Below are 25047 nucleotides of genomic sequence, written 5' to 3'. Positions count from 1 at the left end.
CGTTTTCATCTACTGGTACATCACTATCAAGACGAAAGTTTTTTAACTGCTGAAAAGTGTGTTCAATTGCAGAATCATCAAGCACCTGTCTGGAGTTTGACATGGCATGCGCAAGATTAAGACCATCAGAAGTTTTTACTGCAGGAGTATTCTTGACACTCGCATCAGCTGAACCAGCTTTATAAACGTTCAAAACTGCTTCATCTTCGAGTTTATCTTCGTTGTTTTCCACCATTTCAGTCTTGGTGATATTACGCAATTCGCGACTTTTTCCACCTTCAGTAAAATGCTCAAAGACAGAATGCACCGACTGGCTTTTAGCTAATCCAGTAGACATGTGATTTTGAGATTTTTCAACTAAGTCTATTGAGGACGAAATTTTGTTTTTTGGTGCTAGAAGAGAAACAGTATCGGAGTTTTGTTGTACTGGAGCATTTTCATATTCATCATGAATATTTACATCATGGTCTAGCTTAGAAAATGATTTTGTCATGGACTTATAAGTGTGAAGATCATCATCGTTGTTAAGCATATCTGGTACATGTGAAAACTCGGCTAGTTCTATAGGGTTTTCAACATTTGCACAAGCTTGATAGTAATTCTTATTTATAATCTGTCTTCTAACCATCAAAAGCTTCTCAATGACGCAGCCCATCGACTTATACTTACTGCTTTCAACAAAACTGTACCACTTAAGCAATACTTCATTCAGCTTCTCGGGGTCGTCCAGAGATGAAGCTTTAGCTCTCAACTTGTACTTGACATCAGTGTCCATGAACGTGTAATTGTTGTGGAGATTGTCGCCTAGATAGATAAGACTGTCAACTGCTTCTTCTAAGGTTGAAAAGTTCCTGAAGAAAGATTTAAACTCTTTTTTCACACTTTTGTTGGCATATCCGAAACAGTAGTAGGATTCGTCGTCAGTAAGATTTGACATTATTGCATAGGATTAATCAAAGTATCTATAACAAAAACATTATTAACTATAAAATTTGTTGAACTTTGTTTTGCTTTTGATTTAAGAGCAAATTTTAAAAGGTTGGATTTTATTTAAAAATGAAAATTTATACTTATGTAGATCCTACTATCAAAAACAGTTATGTTTGTAATGGCTTTGAGTTTTTTAATCATGATTAAGTAAGAAATGCAGCTTTAACATAAAATTTAGTTCTATTTTTACTTAGTTTTCATAAACTTATTTAGTTTAAAAAACCAGATGAAATAAATTATATCTTTGATGTTCTACCAGATATCAATTTTAAATCAAAAATGAATTCTACACAACTATCTTTAAAAACAATTTTGAAAGCTTCTTTATTAGAATATTAACATTACAATTAGAAATTTTCCCAGTAAATAATAAACTTAATTAAATTTAATATTATAACTGAATTCTTTAATAAAAATATATGCTTTGATTGACAACATTTATTTTGCTTATATACAGTTATTTAATTGTATAACATAATTACAAAATTATACTCAGTTATTTAAATGGCATAAAAAGTTATTAAGTCAGAAGCAGTAGATTGATCAAGTACTTCAAGGAAAGTGATACTCCATTTCGCTCTATTTTGATTCTATTGTTAGTTGTAAAGCAAATGATAGCTAGCAGATGATGAACTTCCAGAGCTTAAAAAAACGTTTTAAAGTTTTTCAACATTACAATAGTTTTTGTAAAACTCTCGTCGTAAAAAACCAAACGCTTAATATTAAAGACTTGGAAGTTTAATTATCATACTTCTTAGAATCAAATCAATAAAAATAAAACTAAGTTTTACGCATTTTTCAAAATTAAATTAATAAAAGTTTACTGTATTCTAGGTCTAGTTTTTAGAAAAACGGAAAAGTTAACATTTACTTAGTTATACATTTAAGTTTGACTCGTAATGTTTATTCAATTATAGATATATTTTCAAATATACTGAAAGTGCTATAAAAAATCAATGCTAAACATAAATATTTTTAAGCAAACACTTAAAAAACTAAAAAAATATTTTAGTTTAAGTAAGATAAGTAGTAATGTTATTCAAAATCAACAACAACAAAAAATGTAACTAGAGTAAAAAATTTTTTTATGTTTGAAAATAAATATACTCACTTCGTTTTAAGCAGGTAGTTTTTACAGTCGTCAACTTTGAATTAACTTGAAAAGTAATCGTCTCATTACTAATTTTCTACTCCTTATTTTTTCTTTCATGATTAGTAGTTTCCCTTTGGTTTTAAAAATTACCCACAAGGATGACATCGTCTACTTTTTAAAGCCCTGCTTTAGTTATAAACTAATTTAAAACAAATAAATACAGTTATGGTATACATTGTTTTTAATTTTAAGTATCTATCTTATTTTTTTATATACTTTTACTTATAATGCCCGATTTAAGTAATTAAGTACAAGTTGCGAAATATAATTTAGAAATAAATCTGCTTCCTTAACTAAAACACTAAAATATTAGTATTTTAACTTTGTGACTTTGTTAATTTTGTTAACTTTTTTTTCACCTTAATACTTAAAATTATAATACTTATAAGTTATTTATTGTTTTACTTTTAGTATAGTTTGCTGTTATTACAGTAGTAGAAATGATATAAATTTATTTTGTTACTTTTAATTTACAAGAAATTTTAAAAGTCTTTTTATCTTAGATACACATTGATACAAAACGACATTTTTTTTGATTCTTTGTTCATTAAAATTTTAAAAGTAAATTTTGGAAGGTAAAATTAAGATTTTTGTTGAACACGATAATAAAAATGGCTTTCAAAAATGTATTCGAAGGACCTGAAAGTATAGAAAGACTTAACAGTCATCAAGCTGCACACCACTTGAGTACTTTGATTATTTATGGCTTCATAAAAAATATTTTTCAGCATTAAAAACTTATTTTTTTAGTTAAAGTTTAATTTTAAACGAAATGACACTTAAGTCAGAACAAATTTTTACAAAGTTTTTTATTTAAAAACGAGAAAAAAAACTTGGTAGAATAATAAACTTAGGTGTATTAACTTGTTTTAAATTCTTATACATTGATAAAATCGTAATTTTTAAACCATTTGCTTCCAGAAAAAAAAAGTTTTTTTGAACTATAAATCTTTTACAACTGTTGATGTACTCCGAACCACTGGAGTCTCTAGCTTCATGTAAAACCGCCTCAGTAACAGGTTGGGCAGTTTCGAAAGAAGTCAGATTAGCAGTAGCTTCGGGGCCATCTTTATCTTTAGTTGCTACCTCGGTCTGCGACCGAGTGCAAGAGTGTGTAAGAGCTAATACCCTACTCATTTTACTTATAGTTATAGTTTAAATATAGACTTACAAGTATCTATATGCTTTATTATACAATACAACCAAAGAAAGATAATAAAAGTTATTATATGAGAAAGCTTCTTGCAGTTCACAATTCTAGTTGGGCTGTAACAAATTGTTGCTCGTACAGTTTACTGGTTCAGAAAGTAGGGACTTATACTTCCTCGTTGACACTGGATATAGAGCGCGCGAGATAAAAAGATACAATATAAAAATAAAGAAAACAAAAGATAAAAGTAATAAGTTTATGCCACCGAATGCGTGGGCTTATTGGTCGAGTTCAATGTTCAAAATGATCCAAACTGGAAGTTGTTGCTGCTTGTCTGCTGAAGTATGCGTAGGCTTATGAGTATGGCACGTTAACAACTTAAATTAAGTTGTACGCCCCGTCGACGTTGCTAAAGTAGGTATAAAAAATGTATATAGAACAAGATATAAAAACTACGAAGCTATGAAGTTAAGTACAGAGTAAATGTTTCAGACAAACAAACAAATACTTAAATAAGAATGTTTCACCGGAGTTCATCTACCTTTTCCAAGATGGCGACTTACACTCAGTGCGCCAAGAGAAGGTTTTCCGAGAATTCAGCTAGCTTTTCCAAGATGGCGGCTTACGCTTCGGACTGGAAACTGGCGTAGTGGTGCTTCTTGTTAACATTGAAATCCAAATGATCCGCTTTCTCGTTTGCTCTGCTGTTTATATACGTCTTTCTTACATAACAATCGCCTGGTCAAGACATGGTTGCATGATGTAACATGCTGATTAAAGCATGAAACCTGGCGTGATCGGAAGTTAATTCTTCATGGCAAAAATGCGTCAACTAGCGATTGTTATTATTCTTCGAAACAATGTTTTTAAAAACCAAAGTATTTTTATCATTTTAAGAATTATTAGTAAAAGAAAAGGGTTTAAATATGAAATTGCTTATAAACTCTACTTTTGGACTATCGAAGCGAAAATAATAAAATTTTATTGATAATAAAATATGGTTAATTAAAAATTAAGATTGAGTAATGTGACTTTAAATTTAAATTGTTGTAGTTATATATCAACAAACATAGAAAAACAACGAAGAGTAGAAGCAACATTTTAGAACTCATGTTGTTATATATCAGCTTTTAAATTTTAAATAAATAGATGTAAAACATTAAATGAAAAAATTGAAATTACTTTGTAGTGAAACTAATCGATGAAGATTAAAAAAAAACTTCTCTTAGGTTACTTTAAAGAAAAAGTTATCCAAAGGTATCTAAAAAATCGAAAAAACATTATTATAGCATTATTCAAGTGATTTTTTTATAATTTTTTCTAGAAGTACTAAATTTAAATAGTATATTTCTGTATGTAAACTTAAACTTTGCTGAAAACACTTATCTTTAAATGTTTATCTAAAAAACTTAACTTAATTTAAAAGTTAGTTTAGGTGTTTTTAAACTGACAAATATAAATTAAAAAAAAGTCTATTTATATAGTATTAAAGACAATGACTATATTAAGATTAATAATCATATTAATGTGTATGCATTGCTATATTTGCGCTAAATTTATTGTTACTAAAACGATGTGAAGTAAGTCTAGTTTTAAATCAAAACTTTGTTTGTAAAAAAAAATAAATAGTAACAGATTTTAACAAACTATCTCAAATGATTTTTTCTAACCATTGTTTTAACCTTTACAGATCACGCAAAGCTGCTCAGCTCATATTTTTTTGGTAGCAAAGCGTTATTACTTAAGTAACTACCTTAAGTACAAAGAACACTCTGATTAAAAACTTTTAAATCAAGTAGTTAGAAATTAAACGTACTTTTTTCATCAATTCAAAATTTAAAAATGTTCAATTCTGATTTCTGATGTTTATTTTATTAAAATATTTATTTTTCAAATGTATAAGTTATTTAGAGAAGTTTCAATTCAGTTAAGAATGATATTACTTTCTTTTTTAAGAACTTTGAGAAAATTATAAAAAGTTTTTGGAATACTTTGATTTTCGAAGTTGGATATGCAGTTTAAGCGGCTGTAATAATTACGTTACAGATTTGTTTTCATTCATAATAAGCCATAATGTTGTTTCCATGGCTTAAAATCATGCTAAAACATGCTTTAAAAATTGTAATTACACCTACATCTAAACAAATGCAGCAATTCAAACACTAACAATAAAATTTAAGTTCGTCTATTTACCAAACATCTAGAATTCTAGAAAACATTTTACAACCAAGTATTTTAATTCTAAATTCAGTGGTTTAAAGTTTTTAAAATGTTTATATAAGCATGATAAAAATTTACTGGCTCACCTTTTAAATAGTAATAAACAATATAGTTTGTATATGTAATAAATAGTAATATAATAAGTGTTTATGTTTTTGGAAGAAAAAAGTAAGACTGATGCTTTCCAAACATAAAATAAAAATACTTGTTTTTTAAGTTGACTTTTAATTTATTTTTTTTACTGATGCTTTTCACTAAAAACATATATTTTGCAAAGTGGAAAATGAAGTATTAGTTTTTTGTATCTTTTATAGAGTTTTTATCTAACTGAAATATATGCTTTATTAATACAAAGATAGTTAATTGCTAATGTTTTGTTTTGCCTGAAGTACTTTAAGTTAGACTTGCTATGGATGTACAGCAAAATTTATTCGACAAAAAAGTAAGCTAGTACTAATAAAACAATCTTAAATATATTAAAACTTTATATTACACATTATTATTTTTTTTAACAAACAAAAATGTAATATAAAAAGTTTTTTTTTTAAATAAGTTAAGTTACATACACAATTTTATTATTGTTTTACACTTTTATTGAAATAAGATAAAAATTAGTTAAAAAAACTAGTCTTGTTTTTATATTTCATCAAAAATAAAAGTAACTGAAGTTATTTATTGAACAACTGAATAAAATAAGTATATATTACAGAATGGTCGTTCAAAATTGATTGGAAAATGCCACAATAATATCAAGTGTGTAAAACTGGACAAACTACCAAATGACTTGTTAGTTTACAAAAGAAGACCTACTCAGGAAAATATCCAGGCTGAACAACACAAACTATTTTCTGACCCAATTCCTAGTATAAAACATAAAAGGTAAAAATCTTAGTTTTAGTAGTAAATGCAGTTGTAATACCTTTGTGAAAAATAAACTATTTTCTGTGTGTAATATTTTGCACAGTGGGTTAAAAAGGTGGGTCAAGTGAAATTTTCACTAGTGAACAAAAAATAAAACCACGATTGCTCATAGTTTGTTAGGATTGGATTTCCTATCTTCAAAACTTTTCTTTTTGCTTCAATTTCTTTAGAAGTTTTGTAAGTTTAAATGCAACAAATTTTTGCTATGTTCCAGCTCAAAAAACACTATACATTTTTTGTAACTATTGTCAAACAGTTACTTGCAAAAATATACAAAAATACTTAAAACATTTACTTATAACTGAATCTTTTATATTTTTTCGTTAAACTCTGTATGCATAGTGTCTACTAAAAAACAAGAAAAGTTCTTTGAAAACTCTAAACTTAAGAATTTTTAATGTTAAAACCTGCATTTTTCAAAAAAAATGAAAAACTCTCAAAATATTGCTTTCAAAAACATAAAAAATAAGTTATAGTTATAAAGTACCAATTTTCTAATTTTTTTTGTAGCTTCTGTACTTATGTGCTCTACCGTAAAATAAAGTTTAAGTGAGGTTTCATAAAGGCTTTTAAAGTTATAGGACCCTTAGTCTTCCCTAAAAACCAAAAAATGTTTAAATATTTTCATCAAAAAAAACTTTTAAGTTGAAACTATACAATGTTAGAAATAAGATAAATACTAAATAATTTTATATAGTTCAGGTATTTTTGTGTAGTTTTTGCAAACTTTATTTTACATTTAAAAAATGTTAAAAACTATTTTGGATAATTTTTGAATAGATAACAAGAACTAGCTCCATTTAAACTTTCATAACTTCTAAAATTTTGAAGCAGAAAATATACAAAACCAATTTTGATACGAAGAAACCCAGTATTTATTCAACAATGTATAATTTTAAATTGTATTTGCTAGAAAAGTCAACTCTTGCCAGTCCAACTGTGTATTGTTTATTTAAAGCAGGGTTTCCCAAAGTGGGCGATATCGCCCCCCTGGGGGCAATTTTAGTATTTTGGGGGGCGATAATTAGTAAGGGGGCGAAAGGGTGGGCGATAACTAGTAAGGGGGCGAAAAGGGGGCGATTTTAAAATTTTGGGTTGTCATAAGATTTTTACTTTTTTTCTTGCTATTTTACTATTTTTAGCTTGCTATTAATTATTTGACCCTGAGGTAAAACTTAAACAAAAAAGTTTATTCATTTTATAAAAAAAAGAAAAAAAATCTAGTGCTTATGACTCCTACTTTCAAGTAAATACTATATTTTCATTTATATATATCCATATTTAACAATAACATATATCTTAGACGATTGGAATCCCTCTCACTATTTTATAACCTGACATATATGTTATTTGGGGTTATAAATGGTTTGTAAAAATCTATGTTATTTATTACTATCTATCACCTCATGATATTTCCAGTTGCTTTTTGAAAAGTCACTAAGTTACACTAAGAAATAAAACTATACAGGTTTGCCAATTTACCTAGAAACCTGGAAAAACCTAGAATTTGACAATTTAAGCAAAAAAAAACCTGGAAAAAATCTGGAATTTTTAACAATTTTAACATACTAAGTAGTAAAATTTAGATTTGACACAAAAAAGCTATCATATAGATAAAAGTATGGATCCCTTCGAGGCAAATACTTTTGAAGTAAACGACTTACAGGAAACCTTCTCAGACTTACAAACTGACCTTGAACTTAAAGTAAATTCTTCCAAAGAACGATATGAAAGCTTTTGGAATCAACAAAAACTAAGGCAAAAGTATCCAATCATTTTAGAGGAATTTAGATTGTTGTTTATAGCTTTTCCTTCTAGCTATGTTGTTGAGAAAGCTTTCAGTTCAGTTATCAACATCTTGAGCAAAAGGTCTAATTTAGATATTTATAAAGGAGGTGACCTAAGGCTCTATTTTACTAATTAAGAATCAGATTAGAAAAACTTGCAAGCAGTCATATTCCTCATCCTCCACATTATATTAGACTTCAGTAGCAGACATTATTTTATGAAAGTTTTTTAATTTTATTTGATCTTTTGAAGTATTTATTATTTCACCTGGTTTGTATTGTATTTAAGTAGTCTTTTTATAATAACAACTTTATTAAGCTATTAATTCTACAACAGGTTTGCATAATGCCTAATAAGTATTATTTACGGTAGACTTACTCTTGAGTTCGCACTTTTTACCCCAAAAAAAGTGAAAATTTTTATTTTATAAAATTCAACTAAAGTAAAGTCTATTACTAACTAAATGTTAATAAAACAAAATATATATAATATTTAATAGCTTATATAGATCTTTTTTTTTATGAAAGTTTGTTTTATGTTTTAGTGGATTTCATGTTTATACATAACATCATTGCATATAACATATTGAAATTTTTCATTTTGTAAAAAAAAAATATGGTAATACTTTTTTAAGTTTGCACTTTTTGATTTTTTTCAAAGTGCGAACTCAAGCGGAAATCTACTATATTTATTAAATGGTTTATGTTTTAAAGATTTTAATAATTTTATTTTGACCTAGTTAATTTTGTAGTTGATATTCGTTGTTTTACATTACACTAAAAGTTTTTATAGCATAGTGATTAAAATATTTGTTTGAAAGACCTTTATTTGACAGGTTTTTGTTATTACTAGTTCAATATGTATACAACTTATATCACTATAAAACTATTATCTGATTGTAATATTTTGACAACCATTAAAGTTTTTATTTCTAAAAAGATTTTTTTGGTTTTAAAAGAGTATAAATTTGAGGTTTCTATTTGAAATGACTTCTACTTTTTAATTTAAAAGTTTCTTAAACACAATTTTATTTTCTAACTTGATTTATTATTGTTCAAAAGTTTATTATAATATAAGGAGTTTTAAACTATTAATACAACTGTTTTTTGTTTTATCTTAATTCAATATATATTAGCAATTAGAATATACTTAGTTTATTTTAATACTTCAACACTAGCTTTTAGTTTTTCACTATTTTCCTCTGTTAAATTATTGTAGGCTAATAGCTAGAAAAAAAAACTTTTTCAACAGAATTAAATAAACCATCAAAAAGACTGCTACAATTACAAAACAAAATTTAAACCTAGTTAAAAGTTTTTTTTTAATTGATTACTTTTTGTTCACAGAATTAACTGTAAAACATTGGATTTTTTTTTTGAATTTAAATAAATAAATAAAATTGTTAGAATCAAGGTTTAGTTCCCTAAAGATTATTCCAAGTCAAATGCTATTTCATGGTATTCTACTACGAAACAAATAGTTTAAAAAGTTAAAAATTAATTTTTCAACTTTACAACTAACTTGCTTACAATATATCTTAGCATTGAAATTAGTAAATTTACTGCATTAACTGAAGCTGTTGATGAAACCACTTTTCATGTGAGATAATCAACCAGTCGGTCAAACTTCCTTAAACTAGATCAGAAATAATGTTTTAATATTTATTTCATTTAGTGTAAAATAAACTGTTAATTCTTTTATAGTTTTTTAATCTCTGGTATAGATATTTAAAAAAATCCTATTTATAAAGTAATTTAAGTATTTTGTGCGGCTTAAATAAGTTACTTAGTATTAACTTCTAAATGTCCGAAATTTGTTATATGAGATATTATTAAAATTTCAGGTTTAAGTTAAGATTTCAGGTGGGTAACGTACGGCTCAGATCCAGTCGCAGATCCAGTCGAATTTCGACCCGCTAAGTAAATTGAAAACTACTTGTGCAAAATAAATAAAATTTAGTTTTTTGATATTTAATATTTTGATATACGCTTTCATTTCGTTTTCAGTTCACAAAAGTATTTCCTAGATCACAATAATACTAAATCATTTTATTACAATTTTGCTCGAGTTTTTTGATTTTCTTATTTGTAATTTTTCTAAATCATGCAGCCCGCAATTACATTTTCTAACGAGTTGAAAATAGAAAATATTTTTTAGTAAATATGAATTGCTGACTACAAAAGTTGTCCACCACTGACCTAAAAGTTTCAATAGTTTTAAAACAGATCATATTTAAACAGGATGATAACAGATATAACAGATTACACAAGGCTTTTAAATAATTAAGTATTTTAATACACTTTACTGGGCTTCTAAGAAAATAACTGTAAATTATTTTCTCAAGCCCTGTAAACTACTTTGAACACAAAAGTGCGTGCATAAGAAGTACAAGACTAAATTAGATTTCAAACACAACTTTTTTTAGCTCAAAAGTTTGTACTCAAAAGAAAAACTACTTTGTAAAATCCTGGGGTGCGATTTTTTTTTCAAGTTACTGAAAGGGGGCGATTTAGTAAATGAGTTTGGGAAACCCTGATTTAAAGAAACTGTGAGCTAAAAGGGTAAAGAAGTTTAAACATTTTTATTGTTCATTTGTTTGTTTATAGGAGCAGCTAACAGTGGTTAATAGTGCATTTCAGCGGATAAATTTTACCATTTTTTAAATAAAAAATTACAAAGATTTTTTGTTTACTAAAACATTTTTTTGAAACCTAATTAGAACCCTGTATACTGTAAGTTATATAAAAGAACAAACCACAACTACAGTTTACCTAAAAACATAAATACAATTAATATAACAGTTTTCACCAATAGACTGTAACGAATCAAAGAACATCTTTATTATTAACTTAAAAATGATAATAACAAGTTTAAACAATATTCTTTCTATATTACACTAACACACAGAAACATCTATTAGTGTAATTAAGAAAGAAAACTGTTTAAATATATAACTATTATATATTCCAGTGAGCGTGTTTCACTAGGAGTTTTATTAGCAAATGCTTAAATTTGTACTTCGAATAGTTAATTACGAAATATATATATTTTTTTATAAACAATAAACTGTATATCTCTAATTAAAATTCAAACTTGGTTAATGTTATTTAATACTGTGATACCTAAGTTAACACAACTGTTTTCTTTTTTATAGTAAATTTAAAAAATATACTTTAAAGGATTGAAGTAACAAATTTCAACAAATCTTTGACTGATGTTTTAAATAACACTTCTTCTACAAATGATGAAGTAGGATGTGATCATCTAAGTAATTTTTCTGTTGAAGGTTGGTTTTCAATGTTTTATATTAAATCTTACAAGGTTTCTATAACTATCAAATACATTTTTTAGACTATAATGAAGAGGATAATGTAATAGCTAATATATTAAGACTGAGAAGTAAACTAAACTGGAAGTGTATGTTGCCTAAACATGCACCAGGAGCAACAAAACTGATGTACAACACTGACCACAAGAACCCTTTGAAAGTAAAAACTTTATTGCTGTATCCTATTTAGAATATAAAGTCTGAGATAGATTTTTTCAATATCCGTAATGTTGTTCAAAGTTTATATTTTAGTATTGAATTTTATGATAAAAGTGTGCCTTTTTTAGTATCAAGCATTGTTAAAATGTATTCAAATATGCTTATGTATAACTTTTTTGATAGTTTATTTTATCGTTAAAAAACTTTAGAAAAATTATTTTTTAAGTGATACATCTTGTTGTAAACTTATACCTTTTGTTTAGAAAGTGTATAGAAGAATAGGTAAAAGCTTTATATTTTGTAAAATTAATTTAATGATAAAGGTAAAAAATGTTAAATATGTTATCTAGTTATTGTTTATACATCATTTATGTCTTTCATAAATAGATCAACAAAATTTCAATTTTTAAGTATACTTTTGCTACTTGAAACTATTATATTCAAGAGAATTTTTTAAAATATTTTAGATTTATATTCTTAATTTTAGAAAACAGAATTTCAGTGTTAAAATTTTGATTTTATAGTATTATATTGTTTATTGTGCAATGTTGGACTCAGGCATCAAAACCTGAGCCACTTAAACAGGACACACAAAAAGAGAAAAAGAAAATAAACTTATTATCAAAACTTTAAGATAAATTATATATATATAAACATAATTTAAATGAAAACACAAAGTTAAACACAATATGATATACAAATGAACTAAATTAAAAATTCAATTCAAAAAATTCAAAATTATATATTACTTAGTACACACAATAAAGAAGTTTGTCTAAATCATCACTTATAAAACAAAATTCATAATTACAAAATAAATAAGTAAACTAAAAGTTTGTAGGGGGGAGGCGTAGGGAAACGAATATTTTTTCTTTTGTTTATAGTGGAAAATTAGAGAATTTTACTAGTATTTATTGTATTTAAATCAAACCTTTTTAGCTTTAAACGAAATTGTTCTACCCTCTCACAAGATACTATATCCTGAGGTAGTCTATGTTTTTATATAACAAATAAAATTTTAAAGTTTACTTGTTTTAAATAAAACATCTATAACTCTTTAACGCTAATGTTGTTTTTTTTTTTCAAAATACGATCTAGAAAATTAAATGACACAATTTGTTATCTATAGTAGCTTACTAATAACTGATGTATATAATTTCTGTACCACTTTTAAATTAAAACTAAGGTGCACTATGTATTGACTAAAAACAGGAAGAAATTAATGCTTTGCCTGATGATGGCGACTTTGTGTATGCAGTTGAGGTTGATTCAGTGATTCAAAACTGCTACAATTTGAAGATAGTTACCAGTGATGTTGCCAGTACTTTTAATGTTTACTACACTCTTTCTGCTGGCTTTATTACCAGAGTTGGTTGTTTTTTGCTTTTTAAAACTAATCATAAAAAAATTAAGAAGCTTTAAATTTAAATTTTTAAATTAATGTTATGTTTTAAAAGTATTCATTCATAGTCCAACAAAAATTCAAGCATAAGTTTACTAAGTTTTTCTTTTAGAAAATATAAAAAAAAGATTCATTATTTTATTCAGTACATATTTAATAACACAATGTTAATAAAATCTTGATCACTTGACCATGACTAATTTTGAAAAAAAATTAGTTTTTAAAGATAAGTCTGATCATGTTGATTTAAAAATGTTTTCTCTAATTTTCTTAATAAAGCAAGTTATTTTTAAATTTTTACAAATTGATAAACTGAGTGTTCATTATCAGTTTGTTTAGTATGAGAACAAGAGCGGGACAGTGACGTCACAATGGACGGATAATGTCATGTGGTGGATGTATGAGCGCAGGTTGATGCAGATGATATCACATTTCAACATATTCACCGCTAAGTGGCGCAAATGGAAACAGTTTTGTGTGTGGAGGATGGCTGTTGTCAGCATTAAAAGAAATGTTATGCTGTTGGTTTTTTTTCACTCCTGGTTTAAAAATATTTGGTTATGACTTTTATATTCTTAAGGTTAGTTATTACTATTACAAAAATGTTTTTACTTTTTTATTTTGATAAAATATAGATTTTGTTTTTAAAAATGTATATACATTTGTTTTATGCTTAGAAAAAAGCTGCAGAGTCAGTTGGTAGAGAAAGATTTTTTGTTGTGCGTCCTAAATGTAAGAAAGATTTGTGAAGAGATATCTTCTTCAACTGATGGGTTCGGAGTTGGAGACAACTCTGTATTGTTGTTTAAACTAGACTCAAGGTTTTTATTTGTGAAATTTAATCATGGTATAAGTTTAGTCAACAAAGTTTTAAAATGCCCTGTTATTTTTTTGTTACAAGTTCAAAACTATCTTTTTGTCTATTTAATATTAATTTTATACTTTACTAATGTTATTATTATTATTTCTATAACAAAGGTTTTTTTGTACACCAAAAGTTCTTTGACCAAAGTTTTTGAGTTCCAATTTCTTTTTTAATTAAAAAATAATAATACTTATCAATAAAAATGGCAGACTGCAAAATTTAAATTTCTTAAAGGTTTTACTTATTCTCACATTTTTGAATTTAAGTAATAAACAATGAAGTTATTGAGCTTAAAACCAAATTCATGTTTTAATTTTAGGAAAATGGTTTCTCTTGAAGAGTTTCGTTCTAGCCAGTACAAGATGCTTAAGTCAAGTATACAAACATTACAAAAATGTCGTCAATCAATTGTAAAACTAGTTGCTCGAGTCTGTAAGGTAATTTTTCTCAGTTAATTTTTGCTGTACTATATTATTTGTTTGTGTTTTTTTTAAAAAGAACAACTTTTCAGAATTTTTTCTGTACTCATGGTGTCTCAGAAGAAGCTTTGAATACTTTAAAACAAAATGAAGTTCAAATAAACTCAAATCAAAATAAAAGTGTGTTTCTATTCTTCTAGTTCAAATGAATAATAATTATTTTTATTTTAAATAAAGTTTCTGATAGATAGATTATCAAATAAAGACTATTTAACAAAGCAGTAAAAAATTTATAAAATTAGGAATATAAACAAAAAAAAACGAGTATGTTGTGTAGACAAAAGATAGTTAAAGATATAATCCTTAAACTATATTTTTTTTGTAGATTTAGCTAGATTAAAACAGAAACAGATGAGTCATTTAATGAGAACTCAATGGAAACGATACAAAGAAAAGTTACATCAGTTTGTACGCAAGATTGACATGATGTTGTATGATACTCTACTTAGAGTTGTCATTACCAACACTAGACTACTTTGTATGTTTGTTGTGCAGTCTTTCAATGCTGGTAACCACGATAATGAAAAACTACGTTTTAAAACTACTAGTCTGTAAGTTGTTTTTACTAGGTATTCCTTTTAATGTTTGTCATATGTTGAACATAAATAAATTTAAAGTTTTTAAAAGTTGTTTTTCAAATTTTGCAATTTACTTGTTTTCTGTGTTTAACTGTGTTTTGTTTAATCTTTTTATCAAAAAGTTATTTTATTTAAGGTTGTATTTTTTAATTTTTAACTTGTTTTGAAATTAAGATTAAGACAATTCTAATGTCTACTATATAAAAGTAAAATGCGTACTGATATAGATTATGTATGGTTTGTCTTGTTTAATTTTAATAAATTAGCTGTACTGTATTGATTTTAATTGAATCTAATTTTTTGAAATTAATTTTAAAACTTATTTCACAAGGTACAATAAAGTTACAAACTTTGCTTCTAACAATGGACACGACAGCTGGTTTCAGCTAAAAGAATTTTACAGAAAACAAGAGCAACCAGACTATCAAGTATTTAGTTTTGAACAAAGTAAAAAAAAAATTAATAATAATTAATGCTTAGTAAATTGTTTTAAACGAATCGCAGAAAAATCAGAGTTTTGTGTTAACTAAATTCAGATTACTATTAATTTACAAGCTATGTTAACTCAAAAACTAATTGTTTGTTTTTAGATGGTAATTTCATATTTCGGTAGTTACTAATAGTGTAAATGTTTTTCTGCAAGTCTTTTTTAGAAAAATGTTTCCCAAAGACCTGTAAACAGTAGTTTTTAGAGGTCTTTTTTACTGTTCACAAAAAGTTCTTAAACTATTATATGTTCTTAAAAAATGTTTATTTAAAAAAGGCTCGTATACTTGTTTACACTCTTTTTTAATTGTTTGTACAAGTTTGAAAAATATTTATAATGAAAATATCTAATTCTCAATTTCAATTAACTTTTTAATATAAGCGTTTCACAATTTAGTGTACACAAGTAAATGTTTCAGTATAACACATTTTTGTTTCAGAAATCTACTTAAAACAGTATTCAAAGCTTTGATAACTACTAATTTATCCCATATCTTTTTATTTTCTTTCAGTTAACTATTTTGAATAAAATCAGGTCCTTTTCTAAATAACATAATCGTAATGTAAAGTATAGTTTCAAAACTTACTAAAAATAACAATTGTTATTCTTATATACTTATCTTATCTATCACTTTCTACTTCTAATCTATAATTACTATTATTGTTAGTAGAAAGTAAAACAAAATGATAAATGTAAAAACTAGCTAATTTGTATTAACTTAGTTAAAGAACATTACCAATTAACTATAAATTACATTTTTAAAAGGCGTCTGTAAAAAAAATCAAGTTAAAGAAAAACCAAGATGATATCAAAAAAGCATGTTCTATACCTATTTTTATTGTAAGTGTTTCAAAACCATCAACTTAACGATTATTTGTTTACAGCAAATCATTGCTTAAATTTTCTTTCTATAAAATCAAATTTTATTTTTTTTTAAAATCTATTCGTAAAAAACATGTCTACTTTTTTTTGCTTCACTGTAATATAGTTATATTGTTTTAATAAATTTAAACTACATCAAAAAGCACTTAAAGTTGTTTACAATTGTTGTAATCAAAGTTTTATAGAAGACTATTAATTGAATAATTTATCACTTTGTTTCAAAGGTACATCTAAGTTTGAAAGTAAATGACAAAAGCTTGAGTTCAAATGTTGAAATTTTACCAACCAAAAATGATTATATCAATATGCTTACTGATGTAATAAGCGGTTTTGAAAGCATTATAACAGAGGTTTGTAGGTTTTAAAATAGTATATTCTAAATTAAGTTTTGGTAGGTTTATGTTTACCTAACAAAAAACATTATAATATTTATAAACAATGTTATAACACTGTCTGACTTAAAATACTAAGGAATAAACAACTTAAATTAATTTAAATATAAATGAAGATTGTTTTGTAGATCAAGGTTTTCTAAACTCATTTTCATAATCGCCTACTTGGCAGAAGTTTGAAATATATTCGCACCCTATATTAGCTATGACCCCTTATCAAGTTAATTATCATTTACTTTTTTGCCTGTACTCAGTTATTACCTGATATTAAAAATCTACCACTATAAGAAACACTGCTTTAAATGAAAAAAGTTATTGGGAACAATTTTTAGTTGATTGAAAATAATTTTAAACATCAGAAAATAGTTAAACTTTATTTTACCATAATTTGTTCATCTTGTTTCTATACTTAGTATCAAGTAATTTAAATATAGTTACAATAAAACAGTTTAAAAACATGGATAATTAGCTTAAAGTCCTTTTAATACTTCATTGTTAATTTTGTAAATTGAATTATTACGGCAATATTTCGTGGCATGTGTAGATATTTATGTTTGTAATGTGATCCCGCTGATGAAAAGGCTAGACATCCCTAGTTTAAGTTGTTGGAGCCAGTCAATAAAATTAGTTGTTCATTATACTTGTTGAAACTATTGAAATTAAAATTTGATAATATTTATCTGTGTAAGCATTGATATTCTGTTATGTATAAGGATTTTTTTCAAATCAAAGTTTATTTAAATATCAAATAAAGTACTGTTTTTATAGTAGTTATTTAAATCAATAACCTGTTAGTGATCAAGGAACAATTATACAAATTTTTAGACGAAACCTATAAGTTGCTCAAAAGAAATTGCAGATGTTTTAAAAACTCCTGATAAGTTACTCGACAACCCTGAAGTTCTCAAGTATGAAGAAGAAAGCAACAGTGCAGTGAGCAGTTCTATTCATGAAAAGCAGTGCGCAGACGCAAGAATCTCCTGTTTCAGGTTGGATGTTTTGCACACGAATCACAAATACAAGCAGGCTGTGGCTGATGTCATTTCATTTGTTGAAAAATCGATAGTAAAGGTTGAAGCGTGGTCAGAAACGTACCAGAGGTTACATTTCTATGTTTTGCATTGTAACTAATTAATAAATTGCATCTGTAGTTTGAATTGTCGTAAAAAAAGGTTTAAAATTAGGTGTATATCTAAAAACAATCTTTAGGGTAAATCATAGTGCAAGAAAACAACACGATCAACAGATATGTTGTGTGTCAAGAAAAAGCAAGTGAAACGTACGATGTAGTTGACAGATTAGCACAGGTCACCATAAGCGCAGAATAGACAACTGACCTATTTAGAGTTTAAGGAAAGCAAAATAGTTTTTAATTGAAAAAAACTCTCTGTAATCGATTAGAATTTAAGGTTAGCGTAAAGTATAAGGAAATTTAAACCTTTAACTTAGACTAAACAGAAGCTTAGCAAAAAGGGATTTAGTATAACAATAAAATCTAGTAGAAAATAAAGTTAGGCATAATTTTTTTTACAAAAAATGGTTTCTTTTAAAACTAGTATTTAGTTTAAAATCTCTTGTTCAATACATTAAGTACCAAAATAATCATATTTAACTACATATAGGTTCTCGGATATGGTTGAAAAGAGCGCTAGCAAAAGCTTGGAAGATCGCGAAAGAGAAGCGTTGTCGTGGAAGCCCGCTCAGTTCGCGCACGAGATGTTTTCCTTCACTGACATTGTGAGGCAAGTGCACGAGATCAGGAGGAGCAAGACAATGCATGTTTGCCAAATTTTCACCAAAGCTTTCACTGTTGACGTTGTCAAGTACCCGCAGGTTAGCTTTTTTTAACGTTGAGATTTTTATGGTTTTAGACTTGTGGTGATGTAAAATTTTGCTGTTGAATAAAATTGAATACTAAGAATACACTAACTATACTAAAACGTGTTATTTAAAACATTAAGTGTAATTAAGTTACAAATAAATATACGATTAGAACGTATAAAATGAAAAGTTAGTGCTGTTGGCAATAAAATGTAATTTATTAATAACATATCACAAATTAAAAAAAAAGCTTTGTTTTTTGAAGAAACAAGAACTTGAAATTCTTAATTTTACCTTGTAAAAATTGCATTTATTATTATTTTTTGTTTTTGAAAAAAGTTATATGATATTACTTAACTATAATATCATATTGAAATATAGACTTGTTAAAAAGAATTTTGAATTTAAACTCTCCTTACAATCCACACAGGACATCTTGGACATGCTGCACCGCGTGCTTCCCCGCGTAACAGTGAAGAGAAACAACGACTTGCTGGAACTGATACACTCCAGCATACTCAAGCTCACCATGGGCAAGAAGAACGCACTGGAGTCGGTGGAAAATTTCGTTGATCACGTGACGTTCCTCGCGCACTGTCTGACGCAGCACGGCAGAACTCAGCTCGAATATTCAACAGTCAACCAGTGAGTTTGCAATCATGCTTTTGTTAACAGGTAATTTTCTTTAGGAGAGAAAAGTGTTTGTAAAATTATTTCTTTTATAAACCTGATCAATTAATAAAAGTATAAAAAATATTTCCTTTCACACTTTAAATTAGCATACAATAAATTTCAGCAGTTTATCTAGTATTTTTTTTCAATCTGATATTTAAGAAAAGCACCTTAACTATTGAAACACCAATCAGCTTTTTCTATAATTAAATAAAAAAATTAAAGTTACAAAGTTCTTAAAGGATACTTTGACAAAACTTGATCTTCTAAAACCGAAGCTTTTATTTCTTTGCTTAATTCGCTTCTGTAATTCGAATCAAAAACAGGTTTTTCAAACTAATAAAAGACTACAATGTGGACATTGAAGCTAAAGAGTTAGCGACTCACGCGACTCTTGACCCAGCATTTCAGCAGCTGAAGACCACTTTGTTGTATTGCGAAACTCAAAAAGACGACAGCATAGCAAAGTTCAGTGCTCAGCTGGAAAGAAAGATTGAAACAATTAGATCGGGACTTTTCACACTTTTTGAACGAGTTGGTTTTTTTTATATTATTAAAATTATTTGTTAAGTAAAAAAAACTAAATATGTATTTTTACAGTCTATTAAACTATTTATAGTAACTTAAATAAAACTTTAATAATCAAACTTTTACAAGTAATGCTACATATGATGAATTTTTTTTTTTACACTAACAGTTTTTGACAAAATTTTTAGTGAAGTGTAGATTTTCTGCAGTTAAAGAATATCAATGCTTATATTATGAGCTAATTTAACGTTTTGTTTATAAAAAAATTTTAAAAGTTAAATAACCTAAAAACAAAATAAAAATATTAAAGCCTAAGTACACAATAAATTAAGATTTTCTTATTTAAAAAATGTTTAAGACTTTTGAGTATAAACCTTATAATTTTTACTAAAAATAATTTAAAAGTTTTTCAAAAGTACACAGTTCTACATTTATGATAAACTTGTAGTGATTTTTTTCTCTTAATTTTTATATAAAAAAGCTAATCTTTTAATGTTAAGTATTATTAAAATTAAGCTGCGTAAACTTTTAGAAAAGTTGAATAAACTTCAAATAAACTTTTATTACCTGTTTTTTAGTGTTTACCTTTGTTGCTTGTAATTCATACCAGTTTGAAGTTTTAGAAAAACTCAGGCAAATTCAAGGAATTTTTTTTTTGTAAGACTTCAGGATTTTTATTTAATAAACTTAATTTTGTTTTGTATTGTAGTTTCATTTATTTGTTTGAAGTTTAGATACTTTTTTAAATATACGTTTTATTGTACAATATAATTTTAGTTCATAACTTTGTACATACCACTACTAGACTATTAGTTTACTAACAATATTCAAGTTTTAACTGAATTTAAACTGACAATCCTGAATTAATTTAAAAGAAAATTACATGTTAAAAGTTTTATTAAAAAAAAAATTTCAGCTAAAGTGCTAAAATTAGTTTTCCAATTTTATTTTCAACAGTTTTTGTTTTAATGTTGTTAACAACAATCAAGTTTTCTCACTATACACAAATTGTTGTATTGTTTGTAAGACTACCACATAGACGATTTTTATTTAATTTTTGGTATACTTGATGCTTTTTATAAACTAAACCGTGTTTTTAATAAAGATATGTTTATACAACAAATATGCTAAAAACTTACTAAATTTGAACAACATAGTATAAATGGAACAATTTCTGAAAACTAGCAAAGTAAATTAATTTTATTCATAAAAAAAAAACTAGGCTTAGTCACAAGTTCATAAAAATTAAAACTTGTATGAGTTTTATCAAAATGAATGATGTTAGAATTGTATATTTAAAAAGCTTAAAAAAGTTAGAACAAGTCTAAGTTGGCTATGAGTGACTAATTTATTTTAATAACTTTAAGATATTTTATTAAAAAAAAAAATTTTAAAGTAATGTGACTTATCTTTAAATTTGTGCACATAAACAACTAAAATGCAAATTTCGAGTGATTTAATAGACAAAACTAAAAAATACTGCTGCATAGTTTGCTTGAATGCTGTAGAGAGCTTCACTTACACAATTTATGTTTACCTTCTCAGAGTAAAATTTAATTATAAGCTGAAAAAAACTCTATTGAACAGCCGTCTTCGTGGCGCAATCGGTTAGCGCGTTCGACTGTTAATCGAAAGGTTGGTGGTTCGAGCCCACCCGAGGACGTTTTTGTGTAAAACGACGCAATTGTGACGTCATAATGGCCGTAGTTGCATATGTAAACAGATTTGTCTTTAGATCAACGTGTGGCCGGTTAGCTCAGTTGGTTAGAGCGTCGTGCTAATAACGCGAATGTCGCGGGTTCGATCCCCGTACTGGCCACATAATTTCCTCGTTAGTATAGTGGTGAGTATTCCCGCCTGTCACGCGGGCGACCGGGGTTCGATTCCCCGACGGGGAGTTTTTTGGTATATACAACGTATTTTTTGTCTTTGAATTTTTCGTGTATTAGACAAACAAATAAAGTTATGATTGTTACGAAAATAAATAATAATTGAAAAAAATTTGTTGTACGGTCGGAAAGTATTTTTTTGCGTTAAAAATATTTTAGCACTTTAAAATCACAATACTTTTCATTTCAATAACTTTATTTATTACTTAAAGCTTTCCGAATTATATCCTATTCTTTGTTAAAAGTTAAATGAAATTTAAAATTATTTGAAGAAAGTTAAGATATTAAATTGATTATTACGTAGTAAAAAAAGGTTATAAAAAAATAAAAATTTGGCCCGTATTTGGAATAGTTTGATTGTACGTAGACTGTCGCTTAAGTACGCACCCCGCCTTAAATACGTTTTTTTTCTAGAAAGGCAAAACAAAATTCCAACTTTTTTTTTATTCAAACACTTTCAAAATATCTGCAAAAGAAAGACTAATTTTCTGTTAGGTTCTGCTAAATTTTTTTAATTGCACCTTAACATTAAAGCTTCTTCCAAGATAACGCTTACTAGGTGAATTTTTCCTTTCAAGCTGGTTAATGATCTCCATCCTTTCTAACTCAGTTAATCATTTTTTATCAGCTGACATAACTCAATGATCTAAAAAATATGCAAACTATTTAATATTATTTTGTCTTTTTTGTTTTACTTTTACGATAATATAAAGTACTTTTTTATTAATAACTATTAATACGTCATAATAATTGATGTTTTGAAAATGTTTGTTAAACACAATGTAGTTTGATGCTTTCCCATTAACAAAACAAACATGAAAAATATAGTTTAGTATTCTTTTTTATATCATTGACTGACATTGACTTTCTACAGTTAGTTATGTATTAATTATATAGAAACTTTTTTTAGAAAAAATAAATCATTTTAAAATCTTTGCAAGTTAGATTTATGTATTAAATGTTATTTAATATAAAAATACTTGTTTATTTGTTGGCTAGTTGTAAGAAAGAAAAGAAACAACTAAACTTCATTTTATACTATGTCGTCAAAAAGTACTACCCGTGCTAAGTACGTATTTTTTGGTCGGGTTCAATTTGCGTACTTAAGCGACAGTCTATACTTTTAAATTGATAATTTATAACTGTTATTTAGAACCATTACAGTCGTAATTTTAGTTGTTTGTCTAATACACGAAAAATTCAAAGACAAAAAATACGTTGTATATACCAAAAAACTCCCCGTCGGGGAATCGAACCCCGGTCGCCCGCGTGACAGGCGGGAATACTCACCACTATACTAACGAGGAAATTATGTGGCCAGTACGGGGATCGAACCCGCGACATTCGCGTTATTAGCACGACGCTCTAACCAACTGAGCTAACCGGCCACACGTTGATCTAAAGACAAATCTGTTTACATATGCAACTACGGCCATTATGACGTCACAATTGCGTCGTTTTACACAAAAACGTCCTCGGGTGGGCTCGAACCACCAACCTTTCGATTAACAGTCGAACGCGCTAACCGATTGCGCCACGAAGACGGCTGTTCAATAGAGTTTTTTTCAGCTTATAATTAAATTTTACTCTGAGAAGGTAAACATAAATTGTGTAAGTGAAGCTCTCTACAGCATTCAAGCAAACTATGCAGCAGTATTTTTTAGTTTTGTCTATTAAATCACTCGAAATTTGCATTTTAGTTGTTTATGTGCACAAATTTAAAGATAAGTCACATTACTTTAAAATTTTTTTTTTTAATAAAATATCTTAAAGTTATTAAAATAAATTAGTCACTCATAGCCAACTTAGACTTGTTCTAACTTTTTTAAGCTTTTTAAATATACAATTCTAACATCATTCATTTTGATAAAACTCATACAAGTTTTAATTTTTATGAACTTGTGACTAAGCCTAGTTTTTTTTTTATGAATAAAATTAATTTACTTTGCTAGTTTTCAGAAATTGTTCCATTTATACTATGTTGTTCAAATTTAGTAAGTTTTTAGCATATTTGTTGTATAAACATATCTTTATTAAACTTGTATAATCTTTTTTTTAATAAAATATGTTAAAGTTATTTAAATAGATTGGTCTCTCATAGCCAACTTAGACTTGTTCTAACTTTTTGAAGCTTTAAAAAAAATAGTTCTAATATTGCTTTTTTGATAAAACTCATACAAGTTTGAATTTTTATTTAAATAAAGTTATGATGTATTTTTTTCTGTTAATAATTTAAGTTTGAATCAAGAAATTTTTCAATTGATTACATGGTAATTAAAATAACGACATTTCTAATTCATATAAAACATTTTAAGAAGCAACATCTCAAAAAAATATTTTGTTTAAAAACAGTAAAAAATGTTCCTGTGGGTCTGATTAATATGATTGTGTTGGTATTTACTTATATTTATTAAAAAAAACAGTTCATAAGTTCTTAGAAATAGCTAAACTTATATTAGTTTAAAAAATTTCTTTTAACCATATCTTTAAATAGATTTCAATAGTAAAATATAATAAAGTTTAATAAAAATATATTTTCATAATAAATCAGTAACATTATAGTTTAAATTTTAGAAATTAGAACTGTATGCACAAGTTTCATTTATACTTAATTATGACTTAGGTTTTTACCTACAATAAAACCGTTTATAAAGTAAACATTTCATAAGCACAACCACAAGTTTAAAACTAGTTTTAAATGACTTCAACAAGTTTTTTTTTTGTTTAAAAGATAGTCAATATATAACTTTCTTATAAATATACTACATAGTTATAGTTTTTAAAGATATTTTGAAAATAGTTTGTTTGTTTAGCACACCTAACCATATAAAGCTGTTGATGTTTCTGAAATTAAATACAATTTTTGTTAAATAAACTTTCATTAAAATTTTCTGTTAAGTTTTCTATATCTATTAGTTAAAAAAAAACGTAACTATTGATATAATTATGACGTAACACTTTTACATCAAAGGTGAGAGATCCGAAGCTTTTGGACTTAGACACGCCGTCAGTTCAAGTTTTGCACATCATAGAAACGCTGTGCACTGAAGTGGAACGAATATCTTCGCAAGCCGCCAGTTACGTCAGCTATCAAGAACGGTTCGGTTACCAGGGCATCTCCAAAAGCGGGGGTGCAAAAGTGTTCACCGTGTGAGTTTATAACTGTTTTCTGAATAAATGTTAAGCTTCATCTGTTATATGGGTCGGAAAACTACGGCCTGCAGGTTGGATCCAGCCTGTAAAGCACAATTGTACTGTCTATTCATCTAAACCAGGGTTTCCCAAACTCATTTACTAAATCGCCCCCTTTCAGTAACTTGAAAAAAAATCGCCCCCCAGGATT

At 26.8% G+C, this 25047-nt stretch overlaps 1 protein-coding gene and 6 non-coding genes across 7 annotated transcripts in view; 4 read left to right on the top strand and 3 right to left on the bottom strand.

Moving 5' to 3' along the window:
• The first annotated feature begins 3844 nt into the window (after positions 1–3844).
• The window catches only part of LOC145832351 (dynein axonemal heavy chain 6-like), a 74937-nt gene continuing 53734 nt past the window's right edge, over positions 3845–25047 (top strand). The window contains exons 1-13 of the mRNA XM_082939669.1: positions 3845–3939; positions 11402–11508; positions 11574–11710; positions 12922–13077; positions 13451–13632; positions 13789–13932; positions 15365–15461; positions 16627–16752; positions 17620–17894; positions 18417–18627; positions 19046–19260; positions 19614–19821; positions 24676–24854. Of these exons, the coding sequence (XP_082795795.1) occupies positions 3845–3939; positions 11402–11508; positions 11574–11710; positions 12922–13077; positions 13451–13632; positions 13789–13932; positions 15365–15461; positions 16627–16752; positions 17620–17894; positions 18417–18627; positions 19046–19260; positions 19614–19821; positions 24676–24854 (2132 nt within the window). The remainder of the gene's footprint in view (positions 3940–11401; positions 11509–11573; positions 11711–12921; positions 13078–13450; positions 13633–13788; positions 13933–15364; positions 15462–16626; positions 16753–17619; positions 17895–18416; positions 18628–19045; positions 19261–19613; positions 19822–24675; positions 24855–25047) is intronic.
• Trnan-guu (transfer RNA asparagine (anticodon GUU)) lies at positions 21405–21478 on the top strand. Its single transcript has one exon. It is a non-coding gene; the product is annotated as a tRNA-Asn (tRNA).
• Positions 21561–21634, top strand: Trnai-aau (transfer RNA isoleucine (anticodon AAU)). The gene has a single exon. It is a non-coding gene; the product is annotated as a tRNA-Ile (tRNA).
• Positions 21642–21713, top strand: Trnad-guc (transfer RNA aspartic acid (anticodon GUC)). Its single transcript has one exon. It is a non-coding gene; the product is annotated as a tRNA-Asp (tRNA).
• Positions 22940–23011, bottom strand: Trnad-guc (transfer RNA aspartic acid (anticodon GUC)). The gene has a single exon. It is a non-coding gene; the product is annotated as a tRNA-Asp (tRNA).
• Positions 23019–23092, bottom strand: Trnai-aau (transfer RNA isoleucine (anticodon AAU)). The gene has a single exon. It is a non-coding gene; the product is annotated as a tRNA-Ile (tRNA).
• Positions 23175–23248, bottom strand: Trnan-guu (transfer RNA asparagine (anticodon GUU)). The gene has a single exon. It is a non-coding gene; the product is annotated as a tRNA-Asn (tRNA).

This window comes from Thalia democratica, chromosome 3, assembly GCF_965202585.1.
Source record: "Thalia democratica chromosome 3, ktThaDemo2.hap1.1, whole genome shotgun sequence".
Classification (NCBI taxonomy): domain Eukaryota; kingdom Metazoa; phylum Chordata; class Thaliacea; order Salpida; family Salpidae; genus Thalia; species Thalia democratica.
Note: the sequence above shows the minus strand (reverse complement) of the source record. Positions and strands in the feature narration are given on the sequence as shown.